The sequence below is a fragment of the Hippocampus zosterae genome, chromosome 1, assembly GCF_025434085.1.
Source record: "Hippocampus zosterae strain Florida chromosome 1, ASM2543408v3, whole genome shotgun sequence".
Lineage (NCBI taxonomy): Eukaryota > Metazoa > Chordata > Actinopteri > Syngnathiformes > Syngnathidae > Hippocampus > Hippocampus zosterae.
This window is the reverse complement of record NC_067451.1, coordinates 15,918,976-15,945,715: the sequence shown is the minus strand read 5'-3', so window position 1 is coordinate 15,945,715 and position 26,740 is coordinate 15,918,976. Positions and strand designations below refer to the sequence as shown.

General features: G+C 43.2%; 1 protein-coding gene and 1 long non-coding RNA gene across 3 annotated transcripts in view; both read left to right on the top strand.

Annotated features, from left to right (window-relative positions):
* The window catches only part of fat2 (FAT atypical cadherin 2), an 83,400-nt gene that overhangs the window by 31,741 nt on the left and 24,919 nt on the right, over positions 1–26,740 (top strand). For both annotated transcript variants that reach the window (XM_052070811.1, XM_052070801.1), the window contains exons 9-20: positions 629–841; positions 1,955–2,165; positions 3,399–7,460; positions 8,851–9,050; positions 9,354–9,507; positions 10,037–10,270; positions 11,888–12,265; positions 18,277–18,488; positions 19,505–19,645; positions 21,442–21,585; positions 22,338–22,535; positions 24,951–25,551. In XM_052070811.1, coding sequence (XP_051926771.1) covers positions 629–841; positions 1,955–2,165; positions 3,399–7,460; positions 8,851–9,050; positions 9,354–9,507; positions 10,037–10,270; positions 11,888–12,265; positions 18,277–18,488; positions 19,505–19,645; positions 21,442–21,585; positions 22,338–22,535; positions 24,951–25,551 — 6,748 coding nt within the window. The remainder of the gene's footprint in view (positions 1–628; positions 842–1,954; positions 2,166–3,398; positions 7,461–8,850; positions 9,051–9,353; positions 9,508–10,036; positions 10,271–11,887; positions 12,266–18,276; positions 18,489–19,504; positions 19,646–21,441; positions 21,586–22,337; positions 22,536–24,950; positions 25,552–26,740) is intronic.
* On the top strand, positions 10,278–11,411 carry LOC127604304 (uncharacterized). The gene is made up of 2 exons (XR_007963235.1): positions 10,278–10,645; positions 11,020–11,411. It is a non-coding gene; the product is annotated as an uncharacterized LOC127604304 (long non-coding RNA).

Genomic DNA, 26,740 nt, shown 5'->3' with positions numbered 1-26,740 from the left:
ACTATTTACATTAGAAATTTGATTTGTTCCACTTTAGTATGAAAAAGTTTAAAGACTTTATGTACTCATACTCGAGTATGCTTTTTCCAAATTTCATACATACTACTTTTTCGTAAGGAGAGGGATTAGGGTTAGGATCAGGAGGAATTGGTTTCAGGTTTGAAATAAAAGTTTAGATAGTCGGGTGTTAGAGTTTTTGGGTCGGGGTTCATTTTTAATGTTAGGTTTTGATGTAAAGGTTGAGATGAATTGGTAGGTGTTAATTCAATTCAATTTAATTTCATATGGTTTTTTGGAGCACTCGGGATGTTGTTTTGAGGGTAAGAAACACTGAAAAAAATGAAACACAAAGGCACAGAATTGAAACTTTTTTGCTGGCTAAATTGAGGTCTAGTGAGGACAGCATATAACATGAAAGTTCCAACCGAAAATGGTTCCAAGTTCAAAATGTCACACACTGTAAACGTTCTCATTTTCTGGTCACTGTGTCTGTCAGACGCAAGCTTATTTTACGAAACCTAAACCTAACGAAATGACTAAAACTAAAATTGGCAAAACACTTTCATCAACAAAAGAAAAGAAAAATGAACATTCTTTGAAAAAACAAAAACTAACTGAAACTGCTCAGGTGAGGGTCCCTGAGGACACGCCGGCATGGAAGGACATCCTGCACGTAGCGGCACGTGACGCTGACGCAAACAGCAAGCTGGTCTTCTCCATTCAGAGCAGCGCAAACCCCATCAGCTACAAACTCTTCCACCTGGACCCCAAGAGCGGCGTCCTGGCCACCACCGACAAACTGGACTATGAGACCATCCCACTGCACACACTTGTTGTCATGGTAACTTCCACACTGCACTGTAAATTAGATATAAGGTAGTCCACTGTCATAGATCTTCTACTTATTAATCATGTGCCAGTGATTCTCAATAGGGTTGATTTCTCGAGTCCCATGATCACTAAAGAGTCTCAGAGGGCTTCGTAGGCCCACATCACACAACAATTAACGACATCCCTTATTTGAAGGATCATGAGAAATCCTCTTTTAGTGCGTAAACAAGAAGAATCCTTGAGAAGGGTTTTGCCCTTTTGCCGTTTAACCAACCGTGAGAGTGTAGAAATAAGTCTCGTGTTAGGGTTTAAACATTTCTATTGAGGAAGCTGTGCTAATTTCCTCAAATCAGTGTCTGTTTGGAGGAGGCAACACTGAGTCAGGAGCTCCCTTTGGCCTCCCATCCAAACCAAGATTACACACTTCTGTAGTTATCACAAGTCGTGGGAAGTCTTGTTCAACATTTGCTTCAATGATATCTGGCGCCATCTCGCGTCGTGAATGGGTATAATGTCTAGACCCCGAAAATAAGACGACCCCCACTTTTTCAGTCTTATTTCAATGCAAAAAGCATCTTATATTTGGGCCAATATGGTAATTCTAGTTGCCTTTGCCTTATGTTGAATAAAGATTTCACTAAACTGCAAAGTGTATTTCACAATTCAAGTATATATTAATGACTCAAGATAACCACCCTTCTTGTCAATTTGGCAACATTCGTGCCATATTGGCTTAACACACTCTGTAAGACACTAAAGTCCAGCCTTAAAAATAAAAACACACCCGCCAAATAATTAATACAGTCACCCCACTGTCTTCCCTCTAAAATGCACGCTTATGCAATTGCACATAGGGTGCGAGCAGTAAATCTAAGCTGTGCATCCATAAAATTCTACCTGAATGTTTAAGTAAAATGAGCACAATAAACAGACACCATTCACTAACCACCAGTTAGCCCGAAAACCTGCATGCTGCTCATCAGCATTTTTTTGAACAGTTGATGTCTTAATACGCATAAAAAGCATTTAACTGACAGAAATAATATCCTTTATTCGTAACCATTGCTCTCTAAATCACACGCAAATTATTCTCAGAATGATGAAATGTAATGTAACCTTTTAGGTGCGCGACCAGGAGATCCCAGTCAAGAGGAATTTTGCCAAGGTAATGGTGCACGTGGAGGACTGTAATGACCATGCGCCCGCCTTCCTCAGCACGCGCTACGAGGCTGCCGTGTCCAATGTGTCTCCCGGAGGCACTGAGGTTGTGCGCGTCAAGGCCCTAGATGGTGACGCGGGCAGCAACGCCGACATTGCCTACTCCCTGCATTCTGGTGAGCATCAAAGTTTTTGAAATTTTTAATTCTTAATATTTTCTTCTCTTATATATATATATTTTTAACAATACAAGGCTATATTTCTTAGTTGAAAATCAAGTGACAAAAAAACGTCAGTTTTTTTTGGGGGGGTTGGGGAGCTGGAACCGATTAATGGCATTTCAAATCAATTATTTATTCATTCATTCATCTACCGAATGACTTTATCCTCACTAGGGTCACGGTGGTGCTGGAGCCTATCCCAGCAGTCTCCGGGCAGTAGGCAGGTGACACCCTGAATCGGTTGCCAGCCAATCACAGGGCACACAAAGACGAACAACCATCCACGCCCACACTCACACCTAGGGACAATTTAGAGTGTTCAATCAGCCTGGCATGCATGTCTTTGGAATGTGGGAGGAAACCGGAGTACCCGGCGAAAACCCGCTCAGGCCCTCAGATGGAGAACATGCAAACTCCACATAGGAAGGCCGGCACTGGAATTGAACCCGCTACCTCTGCACTGTGAAGTCGACGTGCTTATCACTGGACTACCGGGCCGCCTTCAAATCAATTAATTGGGGAAAAATAATTTGACATAAAATTAAATTGAGTTAAGAACTTACTTGCAAATAAAACTCGTAAGTCAAAGCATCACTATATATGTTTTCAAATCTGAGACACGCCAATATTTTGTCAGTTTTTCTTTCCCCCCCGTCATCAAACATCAGCCAGTTAAGAGCTCCACTGAAACAGAGTGCTCCAGGATGCCATTATGACGCCCTGGAGAGTCGCAAGAGTGCTTTGCAATTTCCTCCCCAGGCAATCATTTTATGTTTGGGATTTCCTGGGCTCAGGCCAGCTCTCCGTGGCTGTTTTATTGTTTCATTTGCGCTGTGCACAGAATGTCAGAGAACAAATACCTCCCAGCTTTGGCCCTGGATTTGTCTCTTATCCCATAGTACAATGAAAAAAAAGGGCCTACCTGAATTTGATTTATGTGTTAGTTCCTGAACAAAGAATTCTTCTCCTACTGAGGTTTTTGTTCACATAGCATTTTTTGCTAAATAAAAAAAAGGGGGGAGGGGGAGTAATGGGAAGCAAGGAACATAAAGGCAGCCGCTTATACGATCAAATGATTAATGATTGCGCATCAATACGAATTGTACTGTCGATTGTACTGTTATAGAGAGCAACGACACACTTCAAATCCAATTTTGACATGTTTTTTTTTCACTATTCTGTTGACAGGAAACATCAACAATATTTTCTCCATCGATCAAGTCTCGGGCTCCATCAGCGTGTCCAAACCTTTAGACTTTCTGCACCAGGACCCTTTCCACCTCACGGTGAAAGCCACAGATCAGGGCTTCCCTCAGCGCAGCGACATCTGCTCCGTCCACATCCAGATCCGCATCTCAGACCACACCCTACCCGTCTTCCTTGATGATGAATATCTTGCAGAAATCAGCGAACGGAGTGGCTTAGGGACACCGGTGGTCGCCATCTCTGCCTCCAGCCCGGCTGCGGTAAATTACGACATTGAAAGCGGCAACCCCAACGGAACATTTCACATTGACCGATACACTGGAATGATCACAGTCCGAAAGCATCTGGATTTTGAGATGTGCTCCTCCTACACACTTAAAGTTTCGGCATCTACTAGTTCCGGAGCTATGTCCAGGACAGCAGTTCATATCTATGTCATGGATGAGAACGATAACGCTCCTATTTTTGCCAAACGCGAGTATGTTGGGCAAATAGGTGAGGCGGCACACACCAATAGTCTGGTCATGTCGGAAGATAACATGCCTTTGGTTGTCCAGGCTTCAGATGTGGACCGAGATGCAAATGCGCTGCTCGCCTATGAGATCCTGGAAGAGGAGGCTGCAAAAGTGTTCAGAATTGACACTAGCACTGGTGCGATTTCACTTGCGGCGCCGTTAGACTTTGAAATCAAGGCTGAGTACCACTTCAACGTGCAGGCGAGGGATTCGGGGAAACCATCGCTATACGCAACCCAGCCTGCCAAGGTCGCTGTGCACGTCCTGGATGTGAACGACTACCCGCCACAGTTCACTACCACCACCTATGAGTCATCCGTCATCTTCCCGCCGGTCCTAGGTGCAGAGGTGACAAGAGTGGTGGCTTATGACGCAGACTCGGCAGTGTCATACAGCATTGCCGAAGGAAATCTCGATGGTGCCTTTTCCATTTATCCCGCCACTGGAGTCATCATTGTGAGCAACGTGTTGAAGTTCACGCCATTTTACCAGCTGGTAGTCAGCGCCTCAGATGGCCTTCACGAGGATTCAGCCATTGTGAGGGTGAATATCACCAACGTCACAGAGAGCGGTCTCAGCTTTGAGCAAAAAACATATTCAATGAGCGTTTCAGAGAACCTGAGCAGCATGAAAACATTAGCTGTGCTCAAACCAAGAGGGTGTTATCTAAACGAGCCTATGTCTTATTCACTCTTGAACCCTATGGGAAGATTTTCAATCTCCCGGACTTCTGGTGTCATGGAGACCACAGGTGTGCCATTTGACCGTGAGGACACAGACGCCTACGATGTAGTGGTGATACTACAAGACACACGGACGCCACGAAGGACGGCCACCGCTCTGGTCAAAGTCTTGATAGATGATGTCAATGACAACCCACCTCAGTTCCTCAACCTGCCTTTCTCGATGACGATGTCTGAAGACACTGAACCGGGAGACGTTCTGTACCAGGTCACCGCTAGGGACAGAGATCTGGGTGAAAACGGATCGATTGTGTACTCTATGGAGGAGGATTATGACCTCTTCAGAATCGATCCAACCATAGGTGATGTTTCCATCCAGAGGCCGCTTGATTTTGACACCCTGAGCAAATATGTCTTGACAATCCTGGCGATGGATGAAGGTGTTCCTAGTCACATGACCGAGGCACAGCTCAGTATTCAAGTCAGGAACCGGACTAATCCAGTTTTTCAGACACTATTATACCCTTTAAAAGTCCCCGAATCTGTTCCCCCTTTCACTACCATCCTGCATGTGCAGGCCAGGAATCCCGAAGGCTATCGCCTAATTTACAACCTAGTGGAGGAAAATGCTTCCACACACTTTCATATCGACTTCAAGACGGGTGCATTGACAGTCACCTACCCGCTGGACTACGAAAGCCAGAACTTTCATGTGCTGACTGTGCGAGCCACAGATTCTGTGAGCGGAGCCTTTTCAGAGGCATGTATTGAAGTGGAGGTTGAAGACGTGAATGATAATGCCCCCTTTTTCGACCAGCAAAAATACACCACCAGCATCGAGGAGGGGCTTCCCATTGGCTCCTCAGTTCTGCAGCTGTCTGCCTCCGACTTGGATTCTGGAAGGAATAAAGATCTGACATTTCATATGGTGAGAACAGAAGGCAACGAAACCGATTTCTTTGACATAGACCACCAGAGTGGATTGATTTTCTTAAAGCAAGTGCTGGACCATGAAAGTGTGAATCGCTTCCGGTTGAAAATTCAAGTGGTTGACAATGGAAGCATCGCCCTAAGTGGTGAGACTGTTGTCTTGGTAAATGTCACCGATGTCAACGACAATCCCCCGGACTTTGTAAGCTCTCATTTTCAAGCCTCACTGGATGAGTCTGCAAAATGTGGCCACATTGTCATCAAGATTCAGGCGTCTGATCCAGACATCGCAGACGCTAACCACCTCAAGTACAAAATCCTCTCTGGCAATGAAGACCGCTACTTTAACATCAATGAGACTTCTGGGATCATCTCCTTCTCCAACATTTGCAAAAGGAACCTGGATCCGTATTACAACCTGACGGTGGCTGTTTCAGATGGCGTGTTCCAGAAAAGTGCGCCGGTCAACATCGACATGATCAACAGCAACAGACACAGCCCGTACTTCCGACAGAGCACGTATGAGGCAGAAGTTACAGAAAATGCAGAGGCAGGAACCCGCGTGATCCAGCTGGCTGCAATTGACCCCGATGATGGACCCTACGGCAGCGTGGACTACACCATCATAAACAAGTTGGCAGACGAGAAGTTTGCCATCAATGCAAACGGGCAAATTGTCACCACGCAACCGCTAGATAGAGAAAACCCTGACCAGAGGGTAATCGCCATCAAAGTGATGGCAAAAGACGGTGGCGGCAAAGTGGCCTTTTGCACAGTCAAGATCATCCTGGCAGATGACAACGACAATGTTCCACAGTTCAAAGCATCTGAATACCATGTCGACATTAAGTCGACCGTTAACAAAGGCTCCCCTGTCATTCAAATTATGGCGTATGATGCAGATGATGGCAAAAATGCTGATATCACCTACTCCGTAGATGAAGCTAAAGGGGCCACAGAGGACATAATCGAGATCAACCCATTCACTGGTGTGGTGAGTGTCAAGGAGAGCCTGCTCAACATGGAGAATAGGATCTTCACCTTCAAGGTGAAGGCTCGCGATGGCAGCTTCCCGTTCTACAACTCCACCGTCCCTGTGAGGGTCAAAGTGCTCCCTCCAGAAATTCCTCTGCCAAAATTTGTCGAGCCTCTATATACCTTCTCAACTGCCGAGGACACACCCGTCGGTACGGAGATTGGCTCGGTGAGAGCTGACTCAAACATGCCGCTCATTTACAGCCTGGTTGATGGCAACATGGTGGAAAGCAACAGAGACAAAGTGTTCAGTTTGGACAAAGAAAGTGGGACGTTGCTACTGGAGAAGACAATGGACCATGAGAGGACCAAGTGGTACCACATTGATGTGCTGGCTCAGGGCAACCACAACGGCACCGACGTGGCCTCGATGGTGTCAGTCAGTATCCAAGTACGAGACGTCAACGACAACCAACCGGTGTTTGATGCCAACCCATACAGGGCCTACCTGGCAGAGAATATGCCCGCCGGAACCACCGTCATTCAGGTGACTGCCAATGACCGTGACACAGATACTAATGGTCTGGTCACCTACAGTCTGGAGTCGCTATCAGACGACGACGTCAACATCACTGACTTATTCTCCATTGACGGTGATACTGGCTGGATTGTGACTGTTCGCGAGGCTGACTGCGAGGCGTCCAGGCTGCACCGCTTCCACGTACTGGCCACCGACCACGGCGGCGACGCTAAGCTGTCATCCAGTGTTCTGGTGGAGGTGACGGTGACCGATGAAAATGACAGCCCTCCAGCATTCTCTGTGGATGCCTACCGCGGCTCAGTGGCAGAGAATAGCCACCCTGGCAGAGTCATTGTCTCTATGACGACCACCGATGCAGACGTGTCACTGGAGAACCGTCTAGTGACGTGCTATATCACAGGTGCATATTAATTTTTTTAATTTTCAAAACTACCAGGGTTATAATGGTTTTGGATCAGGGTTATTTTCTATTTCGTTGTGACTTTAGCTTTTCAAACTCGGTTTAAATTTCAAATCAGTTTGAATTCCTTTTTAGAGTGGATTTGTTTTGTTTTGTTTTTTTAAAACACTATTTTCATCCATCCATCCATTAGATTTAGTTGTATACACTGACACACACACACACACACACATACGTAATATATATATATATATATATATATATATATATATATATATATATATATATATATATATACAGTATATATATAATGTATGTATAAGGGCGGCCCGGTAGTCCAGTGGTTAGCACTTTGGCTTCACAGTGCAGAGGTACCGGGTTCGATTCCAGCTCCGGCCTCCCTGTGTGGAGTTTGCATGTTCTCCCCGGGCCTGCGTGGGTTTTCTCCGGGTGCTCCGGTTTCCTCCCACATTCCAAAAATATGCATGGCAGGCTGATTGAACACTCTAAATTGTCCCTAGGTGTGAGTGTGAGCGTGGATGGTTGTTCGTCTATGTGTGCCCTGCGATTGGCCGGCAACCGATTCAGGGTGTCCCCCGCCTACTGCCCGGAGATGGCTGGGATGGGCTCCAGCACCCCCCGCGACCCTAGTGAGGATCAAGCGGTACGGAAGATGAATGAATGAATGAATATACTGTATATTTATTTATACACAAAGACACTTTGCCTATGATTTAAAATAAACTCCAAATAGTCATGTCTGAAATAAATTGACAAAAATGAAAACAAAGGATATTTTTGCAATGATAATAGTTAGTTTTAGTTATTTTTGTAACTGTAAAATGTATTGTTTGTGAAATTGTATTAAAGATGTAAAAACTATTTATGTCATGCAACCACAACGGTAAAATAATGAATGCTATGGCTTCTCTTAGCAGTTATTAATGATGAACAATCCATCCATTCATGAGCTAATACGCTCATGCTCACCAACGTCGTGGAGCCTAACCCAGCTGTCTTTGGGCAGTAGGTGGGGCATGTGCTGAACTGGTTGCCGCACAATCACAGGGCACACATAGAAAAACAACCATTCAAACTCACAATCATAACTACGGACAACTAGGAGTGATTAGTTACCCTCCTACCCATGTTTATGGAATGTGGGAGGAAACCTTTGTACCCAGAGAAAATCCACACAGGCACGGATAGAACATCCCTACTCCACACAGGAAGGCCGGATCCCGGATTAGAATCCTGGAACTTGGTACTGTGAACCAGTTGGTGACTGTGCTGCTCCGTGATTCACAATTGTACAATTGAAATAAAGAACATCATGAGAAAATTCTTGTATTTTTCATGGGCTAACAGATTTCTGTGTTGTTGGCCACAGATGGGGACCCCCTGGGACAGTTTGCCGTGATCCATCGTGACGAGGGTGAGTGGGGTTTAATAACCAAAGAGCCGCTGGACCGTGAGGCCAACGCCGCCTATGCGCTCACCATCACGGCCACGGATGGAAAATTCCAGTCCCCCATTCACGTGCACGTGGATGTACTGGACGAAAATGATAACACGCCGCAATGCCAACAGGTCACAATATCGCCGCATATATGTTTTGCGTTCCTCACTATCAATGTTATAATAATTCGGGAATTTTCCTTATAATATTTATTTTGTCTTGAGGTTTTTTTTTTTAATGTTTTCCTCACTTTACAAGGAGAGTTTGTTAGTGTGTATTAGTTTTCGCTTTTTCAAAAATGCCTTGCTATAGTTTAGTTTTTATTAGTTTTAGTTTTTTTATTATCTATATTTCTTTTGGCAAAAAAAAAAACAACTGCATTGTTAGGGTACTGCATTGCATGTGGTAACTGTTAGTATGGTGTGTGTTTTTAGCTGGTGTATTCAGAAGCTCTGATGGAGAATTCTCCAACCAGCACGTTTGTGTTGAAGGTGTCAGCTTTGGATGCCGATGATGGTCCAAATGCTCTCATCTTCTTTAGTCTGCATGGTCCCGATGCAGACCAGTTTCATCTGGACCATGTCACTGGTATGTACTTTCACACAGACCAGACAAAGTTATTTCGTAAATATAAAAGCCAAAGTTGAACAGGTAGTGACCATTAACTGACAGAGCCATTTGCTTTAACCTGCCTACCATGCATGCTGGGCTCCACATTCTTATGGCGAAATATTTCAAAGTGACTTCTCTGAGTTGAATAAAGATACAAATCTAGAAGCACTGTAGCTACCTGCCTGAGCCATGTCCATTATGGCATCCAATATAGCGACCTCAATTGATGAGCCGTCACTGCTGGTGCGACTACATTTAAAGACTGTTGTTAGTCTTAGAAAGTTTAACATCCTATTTAGTACTGGTAGCTAATGTCAAACCTGCTAGTTAACCCTTTTAAGGTAAACAATCTAATTGGACAAGGTCAAGCTATTATCAAAACATGCTAGTTTGACCAGGTCAAATTGATTTTATAGATTTTAGTTGGCACTAATGAGACTAACATGCTTGTTCGGCCACCTCAAACTATTATTAACATGTTTTTTTTAAACATTCTCCCCTCCAGGTGAACTGTTCACCTTGGCCGTGCTGGACCGTGAGTTAGTGTCAGAGTACAAGATGGTGGCACGCGGAACTGATGGCGGCGGGCGGTCCTGCCAGGTGGACATATCTCTAAGAGTCTTGGACATGAATGACAATGCTCCGCTCTTCTCGTCCAGCCATTACCACGTTAGTGTGTATGACAACACTACCAGGAGCACGCCTGTCGCGGCAGTCTACGCCCATGACGCAGACACAGGTACCACCACAAGGACATCAAAATATGTATCCATATAAGGAATATAGAGGTTTTGGTATCCCTTACTGTACTATAGCAATGCAGCAACTATTATCTTTTCTTTCGTACTCTGAAAATATGTTGATACCATGAAAACTAATGATACCGCAGTATAACGTAGAGAATTGTTTCAACAACATTTAACGTATGACAACCTGTCATTTATCAATTGCACGCTAGTATCGAGATGCAAACCTCTGGTATTGATACTCGTACTAACTAAAAATATATTGGCGTCGCAAAATATCGATATTATCTCAATCACCATTCCTACGTCAGGTAAAAAACAAAACAAAACACTTTTACAAATAATAATTTTCTCAGGGGGGCGGCCCAGTAGTCCAGTGGTTAGCACGTCGGCTTCACAGTGCAGAGGTACCGGGTTCGATTCCAGCTCCGGCCTCCCTGTGTGGAGTTTGCATGTTCTCCCCGGGCCTGCGTGGTTTTTCTCCGGGTGCTCCGGTTTCCTCCCACATTCCAAAAACATACGTGGCAGGCTGATTGAACACTCTGAATTGTCCCTAGGTGTGAGTGTGAGTGTGGATGGTTGTTTGTCTCTGTGTGCCCTGTGATTGGCTGGCAACCGATTCAGGGTGCCCCCGCCTACTGCCCGAAGGCAGCTGGGATAGGCTCCAGCACCCCCCGCGACCCTAGTGAGGATCAAGCGGTTCGGAAGATGAATGAATGAATTTTCTCAGGCGGCCCGGTAGTCGAGTGGTTAGCACGTTGACTTTAAAGTGCAGAGGTTCAATTCCAGCTCCGGCCTTCCTGTGTAGAGTTTGCATGTTCTTCTCATGCTTGCGTGGGTTTTCTTCGGGTACTCCAGTTTCCTCCCACATTCCAAAAACATGCGCGGCAGGCTGATTGAACACTCTAAATAGTCCCGAGGTGTGAGTGTGAGCGCGAATGGTTGTTCATTTCTATGTGCCCTGCAATTGGCTGGAAACCGGTTCAGGGTGTCCCTCGCCTACTGCCCAAAGACTGCTGGGATAGGTGACCCCGTGACCTGAGTGAGGATAAAGCAGTTCGGAAAATGAATGAATTAAATAATTTTCTTAAAGCCAGTTTCACTTCGACATCATTAAATTTGGTTTGCATGTGATTGTGTGTGTGTTTATTTTTTATTTTATCCTATGCTTTAAGTCGAAAAAAATCAGCACCAGTTCCAATGTTCAATTTAGGGGTAACAACAGATCATTAGGTTAATTAGTAGTTAACTACATCATTGATCACATATGTATAATTAACAAATAAATAACTTGGTTAATTCATACCTTATTTGGTCATTTGACCACTAATCTATACTTTTTGATTATGATCTAGACTTTCTTGTTCCGTGAATATATATTTTTGCTCGTGAGCAACAAGTGAATCAGACTTACGCTACTGTTATTAACGTCAAAAACAGGTATTTTAGTGATATACTCATCTGTCTTCAAAAGATCAATATAACGAGACATTTGTTGTATGGTTCTCCATCACACAACCAAGGAGTTTTATCTTTTTTGCATCATTGTGAATGGCCAAAAGCATCCTCAAATGTTTCCATTAAATCCAGTGTACATCTGTCTCCTGCAGGGCAAAACTCAGAGGTACGATATACCCTGCTAGCGGGCGATGATGGTTATTTCTCTCTGGACGAGTTTTCTGGCGTGCTGCGTCTGGAGCGAGTGCTCGGCCCTGACGCGCCGACACACTTTCAGCTAAAAGTGAAGGCATCAGACACTGGACTGCCTCGCCCGCTTCACTCGGTCGCTGCAGTCACGGTGAATGTAGTGTCTCTGAATGACTACCAGCCCATCTTCCCCAGTGTCGAATACACTGCCCGGGTCCCCGAATCGCTGGCCGTTGGCTCACAGGTGGTCAACGTGTCAGCGCTTGACGGCGACACCTCGGTCGAGTACAGCATTGCCTCTGGGAACGAGGATGGCCACTTTTTGCTGGACCCCAAGACAGGTAATACCGTTTTCACAGTTTTAAAACATTTTTGGGCTGATGAAGTGTCTCATACCTGGTAAGGTTAAATTATCCAGACTTTGGTTCAATAATACCCCTTTGAATTTGTTTGACAATTCATTCCGATAGCCAGTTTCCATGAGCAACATGACAGCTGGTAGGCCTGTCTATCATGAGTAGACTCACAAAAATGTCTCAAGTGGCCATAACTATAAAAAAACGACAAGTCAGTTTCATACATTTTTGGCTCAATCGGCACAGTTGCGACTAATTTGATTGAAAATATAATATAAACACTAAAAGAAAAGAATTGAGCCCTCCAAACGGTTTCTGTTCACAAAATGAAATTTGGTCAGAATGTCTTTCTCCTGCGTATACACACCAAAAAGGCTCAGGAGGCCAAGCTATTTGGGTTTTAATCTGCCACTTTTGCACCAACATGATTTTGGTGCAAAAGTGTTTGTTTGGCACCTGAATCCATTTTCACTTGGCAACAGGAAATATGGTAGGCATGTCTATGTAGACACACACAAAAAAAGTCTCAGAAGACCGCATGCAAAAAGACCCATGCCATTTTGCATTTTGTCGGATTGCTGGAATTTTGAACCAAATACCGGAGAGATGCTTGCTCAGTTGTGAGTGCCTCGCCATAAAACACACAACTCTGAAAATGATCTCAATTTGGGATTTTAGTGCCATCTGAGCCTTAAAATGGTGAGAAAAAAAATGGGGGAAAATTCTTTTTTGTCATGTATTCTTCGATGTGAAGGATCTCACCAAGCAAGGAATAAAGTTGCTTCTTTTCAGAGCCGAGCTGCCTTGCGGCAGAAAAACTAGTACGGATTAATTCACACTAAAAACATATTTGTTCCTCCAAGGCGGCTGTGGGCTGTGCGCCTGCTCTCATTTTAAGGCCCATTGATTTATGCTAATAAGTCAGTGTGTAATATTCATTGCTACACGAGATGATTACAACCAGGTTTTCGTGAACCACCTTTTTACTTGGATTTTCTCCCATTTGCATCCACCACACAAACGTAAAAACATGTTTTAAAGGCGTTTTAATACATACATAGTGATGATATGATGATATAGCACGTTGCAATATTTTTGATTTCTGGCAGGAGAAGCCAATATAGAGCCACAAAAAAAGTCTCAAATATCTCTGCCTGAAAAGACACAGGACGTTTTTTTGGGGGGGGGGTCCATTTTTGAAAACGCCATTTTAGGGAAAATTTTTGGGAGCTGTGCCAGCTGAAATTTAAAAAATTATATCAAGATTTCAGTGCCCAAACCTAATTTGGCATAACATTTCTTTGGCATGCCCATCATGAGAACACCCACAAGAAGGAAGCCATGCCTGAAAAGACATATCAAGTCAGCCCTTTTTGTTTGAACCAGCCATTTGGGGCTTGGGTGTAAATGAGATCAATCTTCTGTGGGTGTAGGTGAATGAGAGTGAAAATCCATCCTCAAGTATGGGCGAAACATGATGAAGTAAAGTTTTTCAACTCTCCAAGAAACAAGAAACTAGCAAGTTACCACAACAAAGTCAGAACTTGAAAAAGCTAGTAACTTACAGTCATTTGACTTTTTTTTCCTCAAAATTCTCCAATGCTTCGATGACATTGCGAAGCATTCAGGGTCAAAATATTGTTGCTGTTCTTTTGTCGTTATCATCTTTGCTGAATCTGTGTTTGTTCCTTCAACCCAATCGATAGTCCTTCTCTGGTCCTAACACACATTTTTTTATTGAATTTTAACTCTTTTGGAGCCAAGCTCTGAGGTTGATGTTTAGACCTGCTGCCCTTCAGACACTTTCCAACTTTAGTTCTCCCGAAAAGTCGTTAAAGGTCAGCCAGGCTCATCTATCACATTGCATGCTCTCGCTCTCATTATCTGAGGGCAGACGTCAAGTTCGGACAGTGCAGATGCGGCGATAAGAAGTTTGAACACCAGGAGTAAAGCGCCGCCTTGGTGGGGAGTACACAAACCGTGGCGAGGTTGGCTGGAATCTCGAGGAGTTTTAATAAGAAAACCGGCAGATACGTATTCATTGCAATAACATTTTTTATTCAAGATAAGAATCTCATGTTTTTATGATATTATGAAGTCAGTTTTCAAAGAGGAAATAATGCGATAATTTCCCTTGCTAGGTAATGATAACGTCCATCTTTCTTAATAGAAATAAACAAGTGGACAACAACGGATGAAAAAAAGCCCAGAAAAGTCCGCTACACGTGCATTGTATGTACTTGTTATATTGTAATGCAAAAACTGAGAGCATGCAGCATTATGACTAATGAAAGTCTTCATGATAGCCTTCTCCTAGCACAAAAGAAATACTGGATACACAATGACGAGAAATACTCCAGAGTCAAAAAACATTGTTCAACGTGTGTCATTTTATTGATACGAGAGCTCCTTTGGGCACTTATTTCTGATAAACACCATCTTACCTCAGAGAAATCAACAGAATGACAAGAAATAATCCACAGAGTCAAATAAAGTCAATTTAACGATTGGTCACATGCCGTCACACGGAATTTAGGCATCATATTCCTGCTACAGTGGCTTTTCTCGCCAGTCATTCACGATAACTGACATCTTGCGCAAGGTCAATAAACACAACTAGAAATAATCTCTTACCTGTTATTGACAATGCCTACCTTGCTCAGCGAAAATATGCACAACTAGAAATTATCCTTAGAGTCCTAAAAGTGTGCCAGACAACCGTTCAAACACAACCGTATGCGTTATAGATGCTATACGACGTCAGTTTCAATGCGACTGTTCCTCTCGCAAAGCATTGCTTGAAACGGCCACCGTGCTCAATACAAATAAACAAGATGACAAGAAATGATCTACAAAGTTAGGGGGAAAACAAGTCCACAGCATGCCAGCCATGCCAAATAAATTGATCATTTGCATGTCGCTTCACTTTTTCGTCTGTCGACAAAATGCAAATGGAGGGGAGTGCATATGACGCTGCCTGCTTGCATTTCATAATTTCACACCACAAAACGAAAACAAACCTCTGGTCATCCCACAGAGACCAGCGCACAAACACTAACAAGCTACAGAACTTTTCATCCGCGCACACATAAAATAATTGCTTTATGCCCTCAAGAAACATCAGTCAGCGGTGTAATATGATTTACTTCTTTAACTAGCCAGTACTTTTCACACTTCTTTCATTTTGATGCTCAAACGTTCTTCTCTCATTCCACCACTGTTTAAAAAGTACTCATGGACCAACACGATGGGTCTGCCTATACAGTTAATTACTGTAAAGGCAACTCTATCTGTTTAGTATAACGCTCACACTCATAAAAGGTGCAGGTGAACCTTTTCCAAGTTGACTTTGTACGAGAGGCAGCACACACCATGGATTGGTCGCTAGTCAATCGCATGTCATACATTGACAAACCAATGGACTATTTCGTGTCTTCACAGATCCTAACATTCGTGTTTTCAGAACATGTTAGGAAGGCCACAACTCACTGTGCTGCTGAAAACCGATCTGGAAAATTCACGCAACTGAACAGAAAGTTGTTTTTCAGAGCCACGCTTAACGTGATGTCCGTGCACTAATATGGCCACCGTGCCGCATCGCAACACCAGCACAAATTTGCAGGGCAAATGTACGGTAAGTGTTTTATTGAGGGGGAAAACTGATGGATCGTAATAAGTTCTGACAGGAACTGAGAGGAGAAGAGTCTTTCTGTTGGCACAGAAGGGACGAACGAGAAATCAACAGAAACACAAACTGAATATTTTATTAAGGCAGGAAGGGCCAAATGTGAACTTTGCCTTGCCCACACATTTGAAGCTTTGTGGTTGGCCTCCCAACAGTGTTCAGGATCTAAACCGCTGGTCGGCAATACGCAGCTACGGAGCCGCATGCAGCTCTTTAGCTCCACCTAGTGGCTCCCTGAAGCTTATTTAAACATTTGAAAATGGAAAAAGATGGGGGAGTGAACATGTATATATTTTTAAGATGGTTTCTATTAGTCCACTTGCTTAAATCTAAAACTAATCAGCCTCTACGGTGAACTCTTTAAAACTTGCAAAAAAAGCAATGGGTTGAAAACAAACATATTCAGAGACAATCTGACAGTATTCATAGCCATGTATCCTTTGAGCTGAAAGAGGACTTTCGGCGTTACTATTTATTCCAATCCATGCCCCACTCCAATATGATTGTGTTGTCCTGCCTAGAACTGAAGTGGGATTCCTCTTCCTGTCTCAATCAACAATATGTCTTGAGACTGCTCCCATGTGGCCAAGGCAGGCACACCAGATGGAGCAGCATTCAATTGATACAATGTGACAAAATCGGTTTCATTCTTTTTAATTCTCTTTAATTAATTGTGTCATTACTGTGTGTTTTTATAAAGTAGTATCATTATGGCAGCCTAGTTTTCCTCATCAAATTATAGATAACACCTTACAACAATTTTTGTTGCTGTTTTTTTAGGGGAGGAAGAGCCTGGAACGGATTCGTGGCATGTCCATTCATTTTAATGGGGAGCGATTACTTGAGATAGGACTTTTTTTTGTTACAAGCATGGTCACGGAACCAATTAAACTGGCATTTTAATGTATTGACTGTTTTAAAAATCACACCAGCCTCAGCATGGTTAAGCTACCCAGTTTCAAAGTTAATGTTTTATTGTTGCCTAGCAACTACACTTCATCGCAGGCCTAACCCAAACATTGTCTATCCATAACCTGAACACCTAACCCAAAAACCCGAACCAGTTGTAACACTTGCCCAAAAAAAACAATCTGGTTGTGTATGTGTTTGATAATTTGTCCATGTAGCAACGATGAGTCAATCATGTAGGACGTGTGCATAGTTTGTCTTTTCATGTCACCTGAGATGAGCACGAATAGCATGACAGCAATAATAATCATACAAAATGGAGAACACCATCGAATGGTTCATCCGCGGCGTTGGCACGGCAGTTCGACTTACTCGGGGGGGTAAATGAACACGGCCAGCGGCTTGGATGTTCATCCATTCTCAAGCGCTGATTGCGTCTGTCATGCCATGTGAAAAACGCTCAGTATGCAAATACCACAGGCATTCAAGCATGCCGCAGCTGCCATAGTTTCACACGTGTGCCACGGGTGGCCGTGAAAATGCATGGAATTCTTTGATGCATGTTTAAAAGAGCACACAAACAGTGATGCTGCTTCTGTAGAAATACTGCTCAGACTGTGTAACTCAATAAAAAAAAGACATTAAAAAACGTTTTAACAGGGGAAATAGCAAGAAACAACTTAAACCCTGTGGTTCAACAAGTGAACAAAGTCTCTAACAACTGGCATATGGTGTCAGAATTGACATTTAATCACAGAGCAGTCGTGGCACACTTGGGTGCTTGTAGTGCAAACACATTATCAATCAGGGTGTAGGTCGGTGCTTAAACCCGGGGCCTCTTCAAAATCTTGTTCTTGCGAAGGAAATGTTCTTTCCTATCATATTAGAGTGAGATGAACCAGAAATGCGAACCTTTTGATGAAATTATGGACCATAGATGATCAAGTCCCTAAATTCCTCACAATTTTATATGTTGAGAAAAATTGTCTTGAAATTGTTCAACTATTTTCTCACGCAAGTGTTCACAAAGAGGTGAACCTCTCCCCATTTTTGCTTGTGACCGACTGAGTCTTTGGTGGTTGGTCCTTTTGTACCCAATCATGTTACTCACCTATTCCCAGTTCACCTGTTCACCTTTGGTGGTGAAGGAGGCCAGTGAGGTACGAGGGGAGGTTGTGAAGGGCCTTGAAGGTGATGAGAAGAATTTTAATTTCGCCAGTTGCCCATCCATGTTGTAGAATGAATTCATTCCTCCGATCTTAGTTATAAAGAGATATTACCGACTGCATACTATTTATAAAGCGATGTTACCCACCATAGACTATGGTTAAAAAAATACAAGAAAAGAAAAGGAAAATTACTTTTGAATGAGTTTTTGAATAACGTTCTTCGGTGTTGACAGGCGTGCTGACCCTCGCCGCCCTGCTGGACTTTGAGGTGTCTCAGGAGTTCTACCTGTCAGTAGAGGGCACTCGGGGCAAGTCGTCATTGGCCGACGTTACCATAGTGGTGGTCAACGTGAGCGACATCAATGACAACGCTCCCATCTTCAGCCGCGGCGACTACAGCGCTGAGATTTCCGAGGAACGAGCCCCAGGAAGCTTGGTGATCAAGGTACACATCAACACACATGTAATACGAATAAATATTTTCATTCAACGTACATTATGTGCACGATACCACAGGGATCATGTCGTTTGTTAGCTTAGCTTGCTCCTGGTTCTTCAGTAGGACTCACGTTTTAGTAAATTAGAATATTGGTTTATGCATTAAAAGCAGCAGATTATTGGCAGATACCCGCTGACACAAACAAAGGCGCTCCAGTTCTTATACAGTACCGGCTAATTTATGCCATATTCCAAAGTGAGTCACTGAGCGTCGATTTAGCCACAACTGAAATGATGAAAAACAGTTAATACTATACTATATTTTCTCCAATTTCCTACATTGCTCTCAGTCATGGCAGGTTTTCAGCAATCTTCTTCAAACGTGTTTCATGTATTTAGAAACAAATCTCCTTTTTCAGGGTCTTTAAGGTGATTTCATGACATGACACAAGTTAATGATGTGCAAGGCGCGAACTTATCCCGTGTGAGCCATCACGTCAGGGACTGCGCAAGAGATAAGGTGGCAATGACACAGCTCAGTGGCTTGCTGATGGCAACGTAATCCCAGCCTGTCTTGTTTGACATTCTTCTGCTACGGACTCCTCGTCGCACACCTTTAGCGCTTTCACATGGTCAAATTTGGCCGACATTGTTCTGTGGACACACAGATATAAAACATTAAAATAGGACCAATTAATACTAAAATGTCACCACACACGTTAACGTTTTTAATAATGACATTACAATTTTATCCACCGTCTACTATTTGTTTTGAATCTTCTCATTAGCATAGCTGTCACTCCCATACAAGTGCCTCACCTCACTCCAAGAATGCAAACTTTTTATAATTCGAAATTTTCATTGAATTTTTTTGATAACATGTACCTGTATATGTTAAGTTTGATTGTATTCATGTATGCAGCTGCCAAAGACACGTTTAAGAGGAAGTCAGAGATTATTTGAATGCTTGACAACTCCTGCTCTAGCTTTATGTCCCTGATTTTTCTCCCTCGCCCCATGAAGGTGACGGCCAGCGATCGTGACGGTCCGCCCAACAACAACTTGCTGCGTTACTCCATCGTCAGCGGCGACCCTCTGCGCCAGTTCGCTATTGACCCTCGGAGTGGCGAAATCAGCATTTGCGCCGGCCTGGACCGAGAGGAGGTTAGTCAGGCAGTGTGGTGTCACACATCCCAGTATATCAGCGCCATCACGAGACACTGAAAGCATGCACCCTTCTACTTGAACTTTTCTCATTGTGATGCTAGATGGAAAAAGCATGAAGACTTTCCGCACATTCTGAATGATTTTTTTTTGGGGGGGGGGCTTCTAATACAAGGCTCGAAGGTTTATTACGTGACCCATCCATCCATTTTTCTAATCCGCTTATGCCTTTGAGGGTAGCAGGCGTCCTAGAGCCTATCCCCGCTGTCTTCAGGCAGTAGGCGGGCGACACCATGAACTCGTTGCCAGCCATTCGTAGGGCACGCTTAGACAAAATAACCATTCGTATCAAATCATCTTTTATGACAGATGCACACGAGGTATAAATCGGTATAAACCAGTCATAATCCCAATGAATCAAACCAAATCGAGTTTATACATTTGAAAATGTACTGTTGTTGAATCGTATCTTACCTTTTTTTTTTTTTACTTGAGAGATGCACATCGCTATTAGCTCTGTTTACTTGTTTCAATACATGTTTTATGTATTAGCAGATATTTGTCTTCATTTAAATACGATATTCATCAGTTCATCACGTATTTTCTTGTATTATTTTGAAGACCAGCTTCTGCATTGAAGACAGTCGTAAAATATTTTCAGACGGGTATCTTACTTACATTCATTCATTCATTCATCTTCCGAGCCGCTTGATCCTCACTAGGGTCGCGGGGGTTGCTGGAGCCTATCCCAGCTGTCTTCGGGCAGTAGGCGGGGGACACCCTGAATCAGTTGCCAGCCAATCGCAGGGCACTCTTACTTACATATAATTGTAAAACTACTTGTCAAAAATTCTGGTGATAGAAGCTGTGACATTATTCAATATTTTTGTCTGTGATTTACATTTTTATTAAAAATCATCATATTACAATCGACACCCGCATACTCGCGGTTTGGCACCCACTGATTTGCTTATTTGCAGATTTATTTTCAAATTGAGTTCAATATTTTAAAAAAGAGAGACAAGAAGAAAAAGAATATCAATAAAGAATGAGTCCCCCTCGCACTGCATTTTACTGGGTGTCAATTATATGCGAATTTCCTCAATTTGCAGGCAGGCCCGCTGTCTGAAAAAGACAAGTACTGTAAAAATGATAATTTCTTCATAATATATTTTTGACACTGAACAAATACTTATGAAGCAAAATGAAACAAATTTTATTTTACGGTAGTTTTTTTTTTCATTATTTTAGGGTAAAGTGGAAAATGCATTCATAGGCCGGATTAATGGCAGATTTGGCAATGCTGTGCCATGACGTCATAGAATAAAGCATTTACGTTTTGACACAAGTAGCCGTGACATTATTTATATTCTCTCCATGATGTCCAAGTGCAAAATTACGATTTGAGTAGTCTAAAACTATGATTTTATCTTTTTTGGTACATTTCACAGCTTTCAACATTGAAGTAACATTCCCCAAAACTTTTAACAAACGGCCTGAAACTTTCTGTGATGAATTCCTTTAACGATCTTACTTCTCATCTTTGATCTTCTCATGGGAGAAAGCCCATCTTTTGGGATTCAATGAGAAAAACAACCCAGTTGACCCAAAACGTGCAAATAATGACAATATGAAAACTATTTTGGAATCATTAATAAAACGATGTGTTTGTACAACTAACTAAGACACGTGCAGGTAGATACAAATGAGGATGAGACCAGCAATTAGGTGGAAATAGAATCATTTTATCAGAACATACAGTAAATGGTCCATTTGTGTATGTTATGTCTGTCCAGCGTACTCATTACTCTCTGACGGTGCAAGCAGCCGACGAAGGCTATCCACCACTTTCCTCCGCCGTCCTCGTCACCATCACCGTTGTCGACGCCAACGACAACCCGCCGCTCTTCTCCCAGGTCCAGCACAGTCTGCTGTTACAGGTTAGACCACCTTCAATCTTTTTTTTTTAAAAAAGGGAAGAAAATAATGTCAGGGAATAAAAAACATGAGGATCCTTCATGGTTCTCCATTTTGCACTGTTTGTTAAAAACCAGGAGTTTTGTGCCTGGTGTTGACCAGTGTGACTGACTATAAAGTTTCTACCTTGAAGCCATTTTTATTTCGATTTATTAGCTATTTATGTTTTATTTATACTGTATATCTGTCATGAGTCGAACCACAAAAAAGTAAATAAACCCTGAGCAAAAAGAGACGTGAACGCTGTCATTTTGATTTGCAACAACCATTTTCAGCTCAATTGACTCAGTTGCGTCCAACATGATTTACAAAACATATCCAGCACCCATGGTTGTTGGGTGGACGCTCTAAATTGTCCCTAGGTGTGAGTGTGAGTGCGGATGGTTGTTCGTTTCTGTGTGCCCTGCGACTGGCTGGCAACTGATTCAGGGTGTCCCCAGCCTACTTTCCGAAGAAGGCTGGGATAGGCTCCAGCACCCCCCGTGACCCTAGTGAGGATCAAGCGGTTCGGAAAATGGATGGATGGATGGATGGATGGATATCCAGCATCCGACACCAGCTGGATTTAGCAACATAAAATGTGTTCAGCATGTCGATCATGAGTAGAAAGGAAAATGTTTACCTTAGACAGCAATTTTTCGTTCCTTTTTGTTAACTATAATAACTTTGCCCAGCAATAAATCCGCTGTTTTCTTATGGTTTTGTTTTAACAAAGGAGGGTGAGGTGGTGGGCAGTGGCGTCCTGCAGCTGCTGGTAACAGACAAGGACACCCCCCGCAATGGACCACCATTCTCCTTCCACATCATTAGCGGCAACGAGGACCGGCGCTTCCACGTGGACCAGGGTGGTCTCCTGTCTCTGGCGGCACCGCTCCGGAGGACGAGCAAAGCACAGCACCGCCTCAAGATTCAGGCAAGAGCGGAAAAAGTTGGCACTCAACTTTTGATGCCGCTTGCATATATTATTGAATGGGGAGGGGGTGGGGGGGAATTCCTTTAATATCATCTTTGCCACATTTCACCCACCACAGTATTTACTCAGGTCTTACAATTTTTACTTATTCTATGAAATCCCACTCTGGAGATAAAAGGCAGGTTGGTGATGATGATGATTATGATGATTATGATGATGATTAGGGACCATGCGGGTGACTCGCTCCACACTACTAATGAGCTGATTGTCATTGTTCGGCTAAAACACAGCTGACCCGGCCAGTTGCGGCATTCATTTAACTTTACCCGAGGGCGAGGGAGAGCGAGAAAAGGTGGCCAAAGGTTGATTCTGACAACTTTTGCAACCGTTAAAGCAACATTAACATTCATCGCAACATACAATGCATATTTAAGATATTTGAGATGTATGCAAGCTTTGCGGCGAGGTCACAGGTCAGAATAAAATCATCAGCATCTGCAATCAGCCGGGCGAAACTTCCAAGTGTCTCCCTGCCGGCAAAGTATTGATTGATTGACTCTTTCTTGCAAGAGTACCTCGGAAAAGATCATCAATTTTCCAGAAGATGGAGCCGACTGTCACAAGCTAAATTCTGGCCTGAAAGTCTTCAACTGAACCCGGAGCATCGGTTCAAAACAGAAATCTTGGTTTTATGAATTTCACATTTCAGTGCACATGTCAAATTATGCCATAAACATCCACTCATATCCATTAACTTCAGATACAGTGCAAACAGAAACTATTCACACTGCATCACCCTTTCCACATGTTCAGCTCCTGGCTTATTCAAAATTTGATTATTTTTTTAATCAGAATTCTGCAGACAATACCCACTGACAGCAATATTTTTTACAAATTGGGATTTTTGCCTACTTGTAAAATAATTTCAAAAGTACAGGCTGAGAAAGGGACAAAAGGTTGAGATATTTTTGACCTTTTGACAATTTGGTGGCAACTGTCACATGTTTGATTGACATTTGCTGCCAAATGACTGCATTTTCCATTTTGATCGTTATCTCCATCCACAAAAAAGAGTGCTTTCAAACGAAACAATCTGACGCTCGAGAAGGCAAATTATAGGAATTGTTATGAACAAGTCACCATGTAATGCATCTGCACACAATACAAGTCACATGTCGCGTACATTGACAAAAAGCATGAAAAGTCGAGGGGTCCGTGGCTTTAAACGTGAGGTTATGAAAACATGAAGGGTTTGAAGAAGAATGATGTGTCATAAATTACTGTAATTTATTTTGGGGACCCATTCACTACAGCTCACAGAACGTCATGTGTCAGGACTCTGTGAATGTATGTTGTCCAAAAAGACCATTCTGGCATTTCTGACTCTGATGTGCCATTTTACAGGGATAACCAGCATTAATGCGGCCAAACAGAGCTGCAGGTTTGTTCATTAGTTGGTCATTGGATTGCTTTGCGGGTTGGTTGTTTGGTTTGTTCATTAGTCAGTCGTTTAGGACAGTTAGTCTGTGAGCTAATTCACTCTCTTGTGACTTAAAACTGGTTTGCTGGGGAGCTCAGTCAGTTCGTTGCTTGATCAGTTCGTAGGCTGGTCGGTAAATCGGTCACTCAGTTGGCTCTCTGTCTGGCTAGTGAATTACTGAGCTGCGATATGATAAGTATTGTCTATGATTTGTTTCGCAAATCTCTGAACGTGATCTCATGACCTCCGAAATTTGTTGTGTTACGGATATTCAATTACAAATTTTATACGTGCACACACACACGCACACACACACACACACACACACACACACACACACACACACACACACACGCTGATTTTTTTTTAATTTAAAGGGGATCTATCATGGGGCGTCCACGTTCCGTCAAAAATTGACATGTTTTTCACAGGACAGTGACGATTTGTTGTTTGATTTATTTTGTTAGGTAGTGTTGGTTGGTGGGTTAGTTAGGCTACTTAATACTATGTTTCAACGGCTTCCGCAGTGGAACAGCCCCACATTCGCCCATGCCACCAATCGACTTTCGCCGTCTATCAGGCACCTGCCTCGGTGCCGCAGACCCACTGTGCAGCTACAGTTTTTTAGGGTGGGGCTGTGTGCCACACATGCACACACACACACACACACACACACACACACATTTCCTACTGGTCCTTCATCCACATGGCAACGCATCGAAATTTAGCACTGATATTTCCAAATCTGAACGATTCCAGGAGAACCACAATGTTAGCCCAGTTTCCGCTCGGTTCTCGATCGTCGATGCCCATTCCTACTGGGATAATGTTTTAGTTCATGTAAAAATTATGTCCATTTGCTTTTGTGTATTTTCTGCACTTTGCAAATCATTCTGTGATTCGATCTTTCATATTATGATTTTACTTTCTGAAAGGTGACGGACAGCGGCCATCCTCCACTATCCTCCATCTGCGTGGTCACCATCAACGTCACTGAGCAGAGCAAGTACCCGCCCTCCGTGGTCCCCCTGGAGGTCTTCATCACCACAGCCGGCGGGTTTTATGCCAACCGCATTATTGGTCGGCTCCATACCTCTGATCAAGACCCGCAAGATGTGTTGGCCTACACGCTGGTCTCTGAGGACCCTGCTGGGCACCACTTCTCCGTGGATCGGGCCAGTGGTAAAATCTGGGTGGACAAAAATCTGGAAGAGGGCTCCTACGCACTCAACGTCAGCGTGACGGATGGCAGGTTCAGCGTCTGGACTGCGGTGAAGGTTCACGTGTGGGCGGCCACACAGAGGGCGCTGGACTCTGGCTTGACCCTGCGACTGCATGGGATTTCCTCGGAGGAGTTTCTGGCTGATCACTGGCGAGGCCTCCAGCGCAGCCTGGCACAAGCTCTGACGTTTCCCCGACAAGAGCTGCACCTGGCCAGCCTCCAGATGCTACCCGACACCCCAATTCTGGAGGTTCTGCTGATTTGGAGGCCTCAGAGTGGACTCATCCAATCGCTAGCGACCAACAAATTAGCAGGTGATCCACAGCAATTTGGTTTGAATATCCTATATTAGTGTTTCTGCTGGGTTCCTTTTTCCACGTGCCGTAACTTGGGGATAAGTGAAATACAGTAAATACAGTCTCTTTTTGACATCCCTGTTTGAACGCAGATGGCTTTCTCGTATTCTTTTCTCATGTAAAGCTATCCATTAAGGCAAGACAAATAGGATTCGGGTCGGGTTGTCTCTTTCTTTGCCGGGATTAAAGTGTTGACAGGGTTCCTACGTAAATATGGAAAAATCCACTTGAAGTACTCTGCGAACAGAAATTTGCAATTTTGAAACAATAAGTGATTTAATCACTTACTTTATTTGATGATTACAACACCTTTGATGATGAGGATGCTGCTGAGGAAATGAGGGGAAAATGGAGGTACAGAAGTGGCAAAACGAGTTAACTCCTTAAAATTCAATAAGGATGAAATCAATGCAAAGTTGCATTAACCATTACGTATAACTATACTGAAAAAAAAGTGTAATAATAGAAACTGATTTCATCATCATACCTGTGGTTGTTATTTAACATTGTAAAACTAGAAAATCTATCTGCTGAATTACTGAGTAACATTTAGTTATTATGGGTTGGAAAGGTCTCTTCATGGTCAAGCCATTGGATGCTGCAAGAGGGGAAAAAGTATTATTGTAAAATATTCTATTTTGACTACAAAACATATGGATTGGTAGTTTCTTTTTTTTTATTGGCAAGTGACCATGGCATAAACAAGTTAATGAATTTCGGAAGAGATGGTCTTCCCTAATAATTGTACACATCGTCAGATATGAACCCTAACGCATAGGCGTGCATTGTTGTATAATCGTTGCTATCACTCACAATGGATAATCTAAATTCTCTGACAATTGGATCGTCAATAAATCCAAATAATACACATTTACATACATGTAAAAACATTTTTTTTGAAATTGTAACGAGAAGGCCTGAAAATCAGGTGAGGACAAAGTATGGAAGTGTAGGAACCCTGTGATGCGCTATATACATTCATACATCTTCTGAGCCGCTTGATCCTCACGAGGGTCGCGGGGGGTGCTGGAGCCTATCCCAGCCGTCTTCGAGCAGTAGGCGGGGGACACCCTGAATCGGTTGCCAGCCAATCGCAGGGCACACAGAAACGAACAACCATCCGCACTCACACTCACACCTAGGGACA